Source organism: Saccostrea cucullata, unplaced genomic scaffold (assembly GCF_032062105.1).
Source record: "Saccostrea cucullata isolate Sc308-1 unplaced genomic scaffold, CSIRO_AGI_Scuc_v1 ctg41, whole genome shotgun sequence".
In the NCBI taxonomy this organism is placed as follows: domain Eukaryota; kingdom Metazoa; phylum Mollusca; class Bivalvia; order Ostreida; family Ostreidae; genus Saccostrea; species Saccostrea cuccullata.
Genome location: NW_026930623.1, coordinates 157485 through 171277, shown reverse-complemented (window position 1 = coordinate 171277; position 13793 = coordinate 157485). Strand labels below are relative to the sequence as shown.

Here is a 13793-nt window from a genome sequence, read left to right as displayed (position 1 = left end):
AGTCTTAAAAAATGGAGTAACATAAATCTGTACTTGACCTATTTATTGCCAATCATGTGAAATATATTTCATTTTATCGAAACAATTAACGCTATAATGATTAATTGTGTTTTTGCCTACATATATGATTGCGCCCATGACAAAAGGGTCCTTATGGCATTTTTGCTAAAACAGAGAAATAACGTCATAAAGATGTGACGTTGCAGACTGACGGTGAACTTCGACGCAGATTATTTTTTAACCACGTGTTTTGACATTTGACGCATCCCGAGTTTTTATCGTTTTTTTCATTATGTGGAATTTATTTTCATTTATAAATTAATTTAATCAATATCTGAATCTCCTAATCCACTGATTTTAATAGATATAAATAAAAACATTTAGATCTGGTTTCTTAACAAACATTATTAAATACGTCTCTATAATACCAATAGTTTTCCTACATGCATGCGTAATTAAATGTATAGAAGCTGTAAACAAGGTGTTTTCTGTATAGCATATTGAACCTTTATACTCTAGATAAATTTTATTTACATATTTAAACAATTTTTAGAATACATCTTAGACAGGGTATCGAAAAAATATTGCAAAGAAAAATTGTCTTCCTACTTCTTTTAGATCCGCTGCACCACTCTCAAATTATACACATCGCGATCGCGTCGATCACATGTAAACATTGATTCATCGGTGCATACTGCTTAAACTGTTGTTAAATTGTTTGTACAAATATTGAAACTAAATATACATCTTCCACGTTTTTTACAAATCTAGCAAGAATGTGTAAGAACGATAGTCAAGATTATTTGTATTTTCTATAAATAAAAATAGGAGAGATAACTCTGATGTCAACAATCGATGCAACAGGGGTACCAGACAGGGGCATTCATTAATTTAATTGCGTACTTTTTCACATTTCAGCTGCATGTTCGCATGAATTTTATAAAAGATTATAAAAGAGATATTTTATGACCAAATAAAACAAAACTTTTAATCGTCATCATAATTATGAATTTTTAAATATAAGAATACATGTATTGTTGTACTTTGGAAATAAGGTTAAAAAAGGAAAAAGACATGAAAAAAAAAAAGAAAACTGCAAAATTGAACGGACTTTAATTTTTTTTTCAGATCTCTTATCTATAGCTTTTTTTTTTTGCATGAAATAATTTCATGACGAATTTCAGTTTTTAAAAAATAATAAACATGTAAAGCGCCTACCTTAGACTAAAAAAATTAAAATTTAAAATTGTTGTTTTGTCTTATATTCTTGTTGCACAAAGACACTTCAATATAGAGAAATTAAAACAAGCAAAAAACATCCGAATGAAATAAAAATGTTCTAACTTTAATAGAGCTGGTCAAGTAAATCTGATGAGAGAGAGAGAGAGGATGTAGGGTAGATAAAAATATATTGAATCTATTTACATGTATCTAATATTGAGAAATGTTAAACTCTATTGAAAAAGATGAGTTTTCAAAACAAATGAAATAATAAATGAAAGAAAATATCATTTTTGTTCTCTGAACTATATATACATGTATAGCTATTTATTTTCAAGATCTCCAAGTTTAATATACATGTAACTCTTTGGTACTTACGTGTGAGTTCAAATGTTTTAAGCATTAGTATCTGCAAATTAATTCTTTAAGCCATGCCGAACTTTGTCTTTCATAAAAGCTCGATCAGCATTGAATGTCTATTAACAGATCAATTATCATGCTAAAAACTCAATCATCACTGAACTTATAATCTCATTGCAGTTATCAGTGTGGAATAATATATTGTTTAACCTGCCATCAAATTATGAATAAATATTATCAAATATGCTCAAAAATTATTTATTTGCTTTGGTTGATAAAAAAATCTTTATAAGTTCAGGGTCGGGTTTCATTTCTACATGTAAATGCTAACAGAAAATAAAATTAAATGCTGAAAATACATGACATAAAACCGCAACAATATGCTTGCATTTTGTTTCATTTTGGCTGCAGTGCAGGGGATGGGGGTGGGGGTATATTTCTGTAACATGTAGGCTCTACAAAGCTTAGCATATCCAAGCTTCTGGCACCAGGCACGTAGCATCGTTTTTGAAAGGGGGAGGGGGGGGGGGGGCAACCAGAGAATTTCTTTTTACTTCCCTGAAAAAGTTGGCAAGCAAAAAAAAAGTTAATGTTGCACAAATTAAATCGAAAATCCTATTTCGTGGGGAGGAGGGGGGGAGGGTTAGAGGCCAACTTTTTTCAGTACCAATTTTTATACTACGTTTTCCGTACATCACTAATAGTGGGGGGGCAGACTTTCAATTATCAATTCCTGTAGTATAAGTAAGGTTAAGGGAAAAAGTGAAGGGCCAGGCCCCCCTGCCCCCCTCCCCGTTGCTACGTCCCTGGGAACGGGACCAGAATACTCTTTAAAACTCACTTTATAGAATAGAATTAGAAAACAACATTAGAATGAAGGGGATTTTTTTTAATTAGGTCATGTTTACATCCCTACAAAAATCTGACATTTCAAAGCTCAGCCAGTTCACAGACAATTGTTAGGAAATATATTATACAATACAGTCATATTCAATTTAACTGACTGTATATTTAGGCATAAACAATTACAGTACATATGTTATAATCTTTAACCCACCCTACCCGAACAAAAGCTATACATATCAACCGTAAATGGCATCTTTAATTTAATTCTATGGGTGTGCTTCTAAAACCATCCATTTCATAAAATAAAACCAGATTTTTTAATTTTAGGGTATCATTATATACATGATTAACAATACTGAATTCATTGCAATTCAGTTCCAGGCTCAGAATTAAAGGTACAAATATAAAATGAAGAATAATAGGCAGCATTATTTCAAACCTAAATAAAAAAGTGAATCTGCAAGTTGTAGGGTTGATGGTACAGGGTGCACCTAAATTTTTTGAAGTAAAAAAAAATAATTTTTGATTTATTTTAACTCGTGTTCACAAGAATTGTAAGTTTCTGCCATTTAGATTTTACCCCCCCCCCCTTCACCAACATACACATAATCCTACAAATGTTAATCCTGGGTTTACCTATTGTGTAAATGATTGCAGATTATAACTCATTCATTGGTTTGTAAAATTTCCACCTTTTTATTGGTTAATATTAAAATATTTTTACTGGTAGACTGAAAAATATTTCGTGTATTCTTTATATTTTCAAAAAAGCAGTGTCATTTTTGACCCAATGCAGACAGACAACCTAATAGATGCAGTGAATCAACCGAATTTCCTTGTTATCTACTGTCTATTGTGTATCGTAATTACAAATGTACATGTTACATGTACCACACTTCACAATTTTTCTGTCTTTATATAAAATTTAGAAAGAAAGAACAATCAAATAAATTTTCACCTCGCAGTAGCATTTAGGTAGCGTAATGTTGTAATTTAAAAAAAAATAATTTTCACATAAATGGTAACTAAAGATATATCGTTTATGCTGAAATCTTGACCTATCGAGAGCAATGTATAAAGTAAAATAATTTTCAAATGAATTCTACAGGCTTATCAAATGACTCTTGCATGGATTAACAGTAAATATTTTGTTTGAGAAAATAATTGTTTCAAAAAAAAAAATGAATGGATGTTGCCCGCTGTTCAGGTTTCCCCCTGGTGTCATAGAAAAGTGAAATGTAAAACAAACACTCACTCATAATACTATACACCACTGATGAATCCATAATAAACACAACTATTAAATAATTATTAATAATTAAAAGAGACAATGAGATAAATATAATGTGCATGGAAAATATCAAATATTATACAACTATTAATCACCGTAGTAAAATAACAGAAGGAAATCATTTCACGTTCACTCTCAAAACGTTTTTGACGTTGTTGAAAAACATGACGTCATTATTAACCTGTTAAAGTATATTTGATAAAAATAAAGAAAAAACCTACTTAGGGTAGACGTAGGACCATAAAAATTCATATTTGACAACTTCTAACCTTACTCTATCAGAATACGTGAAAAACTCAAAATGCATAAAAATTGCCATAAGGACCCTTTTCACATGGGCGCAATCATATATGAACATACTGCACAGCAGTTTTGCCACAACGAACTTATAATATGCAGAATGAATTGCAAAAAAAACCACGTCTTAATACGTACAAATGAGTTCCTCATCGACAATTTTGACACGAATGTATCTTTGGAAAGCATTTCCCAACAATGCCCATTGATACATGTAACAATATATACTTATATAGTGTCTCATTATTAGCAGACCTGTTCTGTATTCTTATGAGGCAGAATTTCTTCCGACACTACTACATGAAAAGTTCTTTCACTGTTGATTTCATTTGATAAATATGGATCAATTAACTGTATATTTTACCCTTAATCGGATTCGGTTTTGATTGAATGTATCAAACTGAATCCTTTAAATGCGATTTATGAAGAAAATTATATTCCCATTCTTTTCTACAATAGCGTTTTGGCAAACAGTAGTTCATATAGAGTTTGTTATAATTGTACATGTACATGTATGTAAGAAATATTTGAAAACCTTCATTTGATCAATAAAACACAACTTCAATATACATACATGTTTGTCCTTTTTCATAGCAGTTTGGAAAGGCATAAAAGGCAATAAGGAGCTTTGCACTTCTTGTCAGTAATCTGTCTTATAATACTGATAAAGCACTGATGGCTAACGAACAATTAAACTTTATTTCTAGAATTAGACAGGTTATTGTCAAGAAGTTGATGATACAATGGTATCAACTATCTTGTGAAAAATCAACGTTTCGCAAATTTGATAGTTGATACAATGACTTTTGATTAATATTGCAAATGCCATCTGTCGTTAGGGCATATGAGAGCGACGAGTTGATTTGTTAGGGTATGTTAAGGATACGAATTGACTGCAGATTTCTACCTTACTCCTTTATGACACTAAGCGCATGCACGGCTAGTCAATAGGGGATGCTCCCTGGCACCTGATCTTTCCTCTAATGTTTTGAAAGGTTTGATCTACCCACAATTTGCATTGTTTCATTGAAGTCTTAGGAATGGTTTACTTGTTCATTATCTTTCCATTTCTGACAGAGTATTTTGACTTGTACCTTAATTGCCAAGAATAGCTTCACAAAAAGAGTCCAAAGGAAGTAAAATCAATCGATACTTTATCAAAATATTATCCTTTATATTTTATACTTTATGGTCTAATTTCCTGTTTTCGGATTTCTTGAGATTTCTGAATCGTACATCATGTACATGAATCCAAAAAGTTCAAATCAATTAAGGAGAACATTAAAATTTATTTCTTTTTCATTCTAAATTATCTTGCCACATTTTATGGTAATCAGATATCCCAAGGCCCTGGCAATTACTTTTACTTTCGTTTAACAAAAGATGATCGAGAATTGCACAGCTGATATTCAATAACTTAACTAAAAATAAACCAGCTTCGAGATTCTTTTCTATAAAAATGCTATTTCCTGTTTCTTTTTTTTACTGTTTAGTGGCGACAAAACCTGTTACAAGATTCATTGAATAGCGTGTTTGCTGAAGATATGTTCATTTGGTTTGCTGTACTTCATGCGCCTTACGGGGATAATCGTTGGAGATTCGTTTTATTACTAAGGAATCTAGAGACTAATGAAGTCCGAATTGCCGCAGTTGGTGGGAGTTCCGAATGGCATTAACGATAGAGAAGAAGCGTCAACGCGAGATAATGAATATCGCGGCATAGAGTCACCGCAAGAAAATCCGCCAAATATTTTGTGAAATGGTCAATAGTCACAACATGAGAACAATGCCTTCGATTTTTTCGCTTATTATCACTATTTGCATCTATCTGCAATGTAGATTGCTTCGGAGGGTCTGGGTTACATCTGAGGAGAAACCGAGCTAAAACTTGCTGTCTTGGCCGAAGTTTCGTATCCAATACGGATAAATGGATTGATTAGCACTTTGTTTAAGAACCGTATGATATGGCAAACGATTAGACACACGGCAGCTCGTTCCTTTTTGGGAATAATCTCATCAGTCATCTCGATGTACTTGTATTGATTTGTTCAACCCTCTGTAACATGTCTATTACCTCTTTGTAAACGTTACATATCATAGCACAAATAACAAAGTATAAATTATACTGATTATTTAAAATAATATTTATATTTTTAAATTTTACACATTCTAATTCTCAATAAAAGTTGACTTTAATTCCAGTTAACAAAAATGAAAGCTGCGAACCAAATGCAAAAGCGCTAATTTCAGCTGTTGTGAACAACAGAATGCATAATTATTATCTTGAAGCATGTTTGCTTAGCAGGTTTATGCTAAGATGAGCTACAAAATTATTAATATTTTCATATCTGAAGGCGTGTTTCTTTCGAGAAATATTTTTTAACTTTAAACGTTATACAGAAAACACATGGTCAACAATGAATTGCAGCTATTGCAAAAGAGCCCTTTACTCTTTCTAAACTGTGAAGTTGTTGATTACCAAACCGTAGGCTTCAATTACAAGCATGACTTACCTCTCCAGTATGGTTTATACAGGGTCAGTGTTAGACAGTCCTCGATAGTGCGAGCTGTGTATAACTCAATATTACTAATATGCTCACTCCTCCCTTGGGGGTACACATAAGATACTTCATTGGCATTTGACAAATTAAGTCGAAGTTGTGAACAAGGTAATTTCGATTCATTTAAAAATTTTGTTCCTCGCCAAATCTCATGTGATTTAAAAGGCTTTTGAAATCTTAACTGGCCATTTCCAAGAGAAGCGTAAGACAGTCCATAGAAGGCTTCCGTTGGCGTCATTTTCCTTTCCCCTGTCATGGGGAACTCTATCAGCGATCCCCGTACCCGTCCCTGTCTCAGTGGTATTTCGGAGGTCATGTGACGAATGATCACAGGAGCCAAAATCCCCAGTAAATTACATGCGAATATCATGACGAATAGGAGACCTCTCATATTCCGAGACGGCCAGTAAGCGACGAATCTTGTCGAGAGCCGTTTCTCATACGGTAGGTATATTCATGACATTTACAAGATCACAAAACTCACAATGCGAAATCTTGGCGTGAAATTTAATCAATACTAGATCTTCACGAATCAAGGATGTATATTTCTCGTTCTCTTCAACACGTATTTTTAGGCGCGCGCACTGCTTATCCACACCTAGATGTTTGACAGTGACCGTAAAATGTCTCATGGTAGAACGTTAGCCATTGGACTGAAGATCCAATTGATCATTCCATCTTGCTTAACTTTGTGCCAAACTATGAAAATTGATTGCAAGGATTTCCAGTTTATTGAAAACAAAAATAAATGATCTGGCATGGAAGTTTATATGAATCGTTTGAATATCACAGGGGAACATATGAATAAAGGGGATTTTCGGTAATACAGTCTATTTTCACCCTGCAGAAAAAGGAGATATTTATCTTAATTCGAAAGACGATAGACGGGGAAATATTCCACAGAGTCACGTGATCATAGCTTCCTAAGGCCTCGAGTAATTTGAATATATAATAGAACAGGTTACCGGAAGACAGTCATAATGCTTTAAATGATATTTCTACATTTTTCCTACCCAGATACACGCGTATTGATACAGTACTCGGTTTAGGAAAATTACCTCATGCAAGAGATATCACAGCCGAGTATTGTTGAAATGATCTCCTCGAGGGCTTTACGTAAAACATACAAATGAACATCCTCACCATTCTTTGTTTATGACAAATATACAAATAATCGATCAGATGGCAATAACAGATAGCTGAATTCACTATCGTTTATCACACCAGCTAGACACCGTAACAGCGAGAAGGAAAATAATGTAACGTTTAATGTTTTACTTGGATCATTTCTGACACAATATTGAACGTTTTCCATTATACGGTTTCCAAGAGACGTCAATTTTCATACCACATGCAAAAAAGAGAGATATTTGTTAAAACGATTATAGATGATTTTATTGTTTACATAAATAGATGTCCATTTACATAAACAGCATTTTTCCGATCTATGAAAATTGTTCATTGTGGGACTACTCGAAGAAAAATAGTAACCACTTTAGAAACAGAAATATACATGTATCGATGGCCGATGTACCGAATGGCAAATTACCACATGACAAATTTTTATTTATTGCATTCCGGTAAAATCAAAATTTACAACACGTACACAAAAAGATGGTCTGAAAGGTTTCACAAATTACTTCGACAAAACCTTTGTTATCAACATATCCACGGCAACACAAATATACCTAACTTTTTTAAAGAAGATGGGCGCATTTGGCGAGTGATCTGCAGGAATCATTTGACAAGTACGAAACATTTATGGTTTAAATGTCCATGATCTGGTTGGCTGAACATACAATGTAGCTGGTCAGATTTTTCAAACACGTCCATAGGTTTTATTTATTCAGTTTAATAGACCTTGTGAAATTGTAACATTTATGTCTGTTTTTCCTAGGTGGTACTATAACATAGTAATGTTTCACAGAAAATAAAAAGCTAAAATATTTAATGCATTGATGCATGATACTTGTACCTGTACATTATTGAATAGAAGATTAGAATTTATTTCGCTCGAGAACCAAACTGAACCAAAGTTTATCTAATTCAAAATAATTTTAATACATCAGTACATAAAACGAAACTGACAAAATAAATGGCTGTTTGCATAAAAAAAAATAAACGCCCCACGCCAGACTCGAACCAAAAACTTTACGCTTCGAGTGCATAGAACAGGTAGCCCAACTTACTAAGCTATCACCGCTACACATACACAGATAATTTTAAAAGGACAAAAAAGCACCACATTCATACATTTGGATTTTTTGGGGGAAAGTTCATTTTTCGTGGTCTCTGGGTCTTCTCTCCATTTTTAAACCAGAAGTCTCTGTCGAGACTGAAGCTCTACTGGTTTGTACTTATAGCAAAGGAAGAAAAAAGTACTTAAACAGTTGGGAATTAAAACTTTTCTACAGCAATAAATAGAATAATGATCCTTGATTAAGTCTATTTATGTTCTTAGTGTAGTCTACTTGCATGCCACATTATATTATAATCACACTAAAACTGTATTTGGAGTAGCATTTTGAGAGTATTTAACAGAAATTTCTATTTTTAGTAACCACGGCAACACCGTTCATTGAAGTGAAAAACTGATACATAGAATTATGTATCTTAGTGTAGTCTACTTGTGTGCCATGTTATATTGAAATCAGACCAAAACTGTAGGAGGAGTAGCATTTTGAAAGAATTTCACAGAAATTTCTATTTTTAGTAACCACGGCAACACCGTTCATCGAAATCAAAAATCGATATACAGAATTATGTATCTTAGTGTAGTCTATTTGTGTGCCAAGTTATATTGAAATCAGACCAAAACTGTAGGAGGAGTAGCATTTTGAAAGAATTTCACAGAAATTTCTATTTTTAGTAACCACGTCAACACCATTCATCGAAATAAAAAACCAATATACAGAATTATGTATCTCAGTGTAGTCTACTTGTGTGCCATGTTATATTGAAATCAGACCAAAACTGTAGGAGGAGTAGCATTTTGAAAGAATTTCACAGAAATTTCTATTTTTAGTAACCACGGCACCACCGTTCATCGAAATCAAAAACCGATATACAGAATTATGTATCTTAGTGTAGTCTACTTGTGTGCCAAGTTATATTCAAATCAGACCAAAACTGTAGGAGGAGTAGCATTTTGAAAGAATTTCACAGAAAATTCTATTTTTAGTAACCATGGCAACACCGTTCATCGTAATCAAAAACCGATACACAGAATTATGTATCTTAGTGTACTCTACTTGTGTGCCAAGTTATATTGAAATCAGACCAAAACTGTACGAGGAGTAGCATTTTGAAAAATTGTTTACAGACTGACAGACAGACGGACGCATTACTATCGCATATGCTCTTCTGGTCTCTGACCAGTAGAGCTAAAAAAGTGTATTCGTTTCTTTGAATTAAAATACACACAAATAACGTTTTAAAATTATGGAGAGAAGACCCAGAGAGAGAAAAATTTTAGAAAATGTACCTTTTTGTACCAAATGTCTGATCTGGCCAATTTTCAAGTTATTTTTTAGCAAATCAAAGCTCAATTTCAGGAAAATATTTTCCTCCTCTATTGCACAGGAACCCGATAAATAAAAAAAAATGTTAAAATTTCATGCGACATGTCGATAAAATTTTTACTTTTCAATTACGCCCAGATTCCTGCCGAATGCCAATCAAAAGCGCCCTTGTTCTTAACAAGAGGCCCAAGGGCCTTGAATCGCTCTTCTGATAAATTATACAACCTATCAATTGTATTTGAAGCCTCTAACCCTCAGTATTCTAAGACCCAGGTTGCATCACCTGACAAAGTTTGGAGATTCTTAGCCAATTAGGACTACTTTTTGGTCTACATTTTTGGAAAACACAAAATGCATCAACTGACAAAGTTTTATAATTCTAAGCCAATAAATACCTAAGATACTTAAATATAGCCATAAAATGTCACCGTGACCTACTTTTTGGTCGACACTCTCTGAAAAACCCAAGATGCATCAACTGACAAAGTTTGATGATTCTAAGCCAATAAGTACCGGAAAATATCAGGTACTTAAATATAGCCATAAAATGTCAAAAGTAGGTCATCATGACCTACATTTTGGTTGACATTTTTTAGAGTCCCAAGATGCATCTGCTGACCAAGTGTAATAATTCTAAGCCAATAAATACCTGAGATATTCAAAAGTAGGTCGCCATGACCTACTTTTTGGACGAAATTCCCGAAAACCCAAGATGCATCAACTGACAAAGTATGATGATTCTAAACCAATTAGTACTAGAGATACATAAATATAGCCATGAAATGTCAAAAGTAGGTCACTGTGACCTACTTTTTGGTCGAAATTCTCGGAAAACCAAAGATGCATCAACTGACAAAATTTGATGATTCTAAGCCAATAAGTACCGGAGATACTAAAATATAGCCATAAAATGTCAAAAGTAGGTCACTGTGACCTAATTTTTGGTCATCACTCTCCGAAAACCCAAGATGCATCAACTCACAAAGTTTGATGATTCTAAGCCAATAAGTACCAGAGATACTTAAATATAGCCATAAAATGTCGAAAGTAGGTCACTGTGACCTAATTTTTGGTCATCACTCTCCAAAAACCCAAGATGCATCAACTCACAAAGTTTGATGATTCTAAGCCAATAAATACCTAAGATACTTAAATATAGCCATAAAATGTCAAAAGTAGGTCACCGTGACCTACATTTTGGTCGACATTTTTCAGAGTCCCAAGATGCATCGCCTGACCAATTTGATGATCGTAGGTTTGAAGGTAATCAAAATATGCCTTTTAAACAATTTGAAAACAAATGCCTGTAAAATTCTAAAAGTAGGTCATAGTAACCTACTTTTTCTTTAATATGTTTTTAGGTCCCAAGATGCAGCAACTTACAAAATTTGATGATTCTAACCCTTTCAGTGCCTGAAATAATGAGATAAAATGTTTAAAAAGGATAGGTCATAAAGTTCAAAAAGTAGGTCATGGTGACCTACTTTCAAGTTTACGTTGTTCAAGGGCCCAAGATGCATCAACTGACTAAGTTTGATGATCATAGGCCTTAAAGTGTCCAAAATATGCCTTCAAATCAATTTGAAAACAAATACCCGCAAAATTAAAAAAGTAGGTCATCGTAAACTACTTTTGAGTTAACATGATGTGAAGTCCTAAGATGCATCAACTTACAAGATTTGATGATCCTAGTCCTTATAGTAAGCAAAATATAAACATTTTCATTAATTGTAAATTTAGGTCAACTTTAAAGTGACCTTGAGACCACGCCCTTTGCCCCAGGGTCATGCCTTGAACAATTTTTAATCTTCAACATATCCTGATCCTTGTATGTAAGTTTGGTGAAAATCTGCCTGGTAGTTCTGGAGAAGAAGATTTTTTAGCAACCAGTACTTTTGGTTTTGTTTTCCTGATTATCTCCCCTTGTTTTAGGGTCCCAACCCTTATTTTAGTATAAATGGTAGCCCTTGGGCCAAGGATACCCTGTGACAAATTTGACACTGATTGGCCAAGGGGTTCTTGAGTTATGGCCCATATTCTATAAAGTTAACGCACACCGCACGACGCACACCGCACAAATGGCCATAGCATTAGCTCTTTGAGCCTTTGGCTCAGAAGAGCTAAAAATTGAATCATATCAGTCGGGGTTTAAAAGAACCGCCAAATTTCCGATTCGATACAATATTTGTAGTACATTAGAAATTCATTTTTTAGGTTAATCATATAGTAAGCAATGCAAAAATGCAAGTTGACCGGATATATAACCGATGACATGCATTCCGTCCCTCCTTCGTTTTAGTATGTTATTGCCAATATCCGGTATACAGCCTGAGGGATATTTTTGTTCATCACAGTTGGGAAATCTGTTTTCATTACAGGCATTGGTGTTAGCAAATGGTACTTATATCATGAATACTTATATCTGCTCGTTCTGCAGAATCGAACAATAGAAGACACAAAAGCAATTCGCACAACCCATCAAACTTGATCATTTTCATCTATTATTCGGTACAAAATTGATCTATCTCCTGCATTAATCGAAAATAATGAAATAATCACGGCAATAATATGATAGTGAGTCTGAATTCGTAATCTACGATTGTTTACGCGGTGATGAATCGGTCTCTCCGACGAGATGCAAACATTATTATGGAGGATGCAAAGTAATTGGACTTCGATCGCCGCGGCGGGATCATTGGTCACCGACGGAAATAAATCCGCGTGGTCAAGCAAAAATAGTTCCAATTAGAAAGATAATTTTCCTTGTATCTTACACACTGTATTAAAGGAACTCGGCATATCCATAACAATCCACTTTTATTCAATACAGAGAGCTTTATTTTTCTGTGATGTAATACATTCAATGGAGTATTCTGGGATGATCATAAGGACATGAACAATGAATCCAAAAATAATAACATACAATATATATCAAATACATCAATTCTGGTATATATAGTGATCTACAATTTATTGAAGATTGAGGCAAATTTGTATCTGTATAAAAATTATTTTTTTTTCTTGGTGTTTTTTTTTGTAAACTAAGCTAGAGGTTTCTATTTGTTTCCTTTATATTAATTTTGGTTGTATGTCTGCTAGTCTAAGAAGGATCGATAAAAAAAGTCTTGTCTCAATTCTACTTTCAATTGATTATGCTATATGAGTTTGATCTGATATTTTTTTACGGTCGGTGGGGCGAGTCTTTTTGTTGTTTATATTCCCATAATCGAAGATAAGGTCAAAGCGTTTTTTGTCTACCTTCCCGTCTGTCCAAAGGAACTCTAAGCACAAATGTAGCATTAAGGAAATGCATTTATATTTACGATAGCCTATGGTGGTACATGTATACACTTTTTATGTTTACTAGTCTTAAACACTGTTCATTACAAGCGGCTCGGCACTTAAAGTGAAAGTCGGGGTCTTTTGGATGAGACCTTATAAACCGAGATCCGAGGTCCAAAAAATCTTTAGTGCTTAAGGGTCCTGAGTGCCAACTAAAGGTTTAAATTCATTATAATTATAATTATTTTATATATTGTGACGTCTCTTAATGAGTAAAAAAAAATATTCTCGAATCGTAATGTAAAACAACACACGATCAACCAATAATCGCCTTTATTATATACCTAACGTGTATCACTCAATTTTACTGTTGAATTCATGCAATCACGTGACGCCGTGATCCGACTTTCCGGA

At 33.6% G+C, this 13793-nt stretch overlaps 1 protein-coding gene across 5 annotated transcripts in view; it reads right to left on the bottom strand.

Annotated features, from left to right (window-relative positions):
- Positions 1–13793, bottom strand: part of LOC134229340 (neuroligin-2-like) — a 176459-nt gene that overhangs the window by 13880 nt on the left and 148786 nt on the right. The window contains exon 1 of one of the 5 annotated variants that reach the window (XM_062711081.1): positions 6529–7064. The exons of the other annotated variants lie outside the window; for them this stretch is intronic. Within the exon in view, the coding sequence (XP_062567065.1) occupies positions 6529–6967 (439 nt within the window). The 5' untranslated portion in view covers positions 6968–7064. Of the gene's footprint in view, positions 1–6528; positions 7065–13793 lie in introns of those variants that run through there. 5 annotated transcript variants of the gene reach the window in all.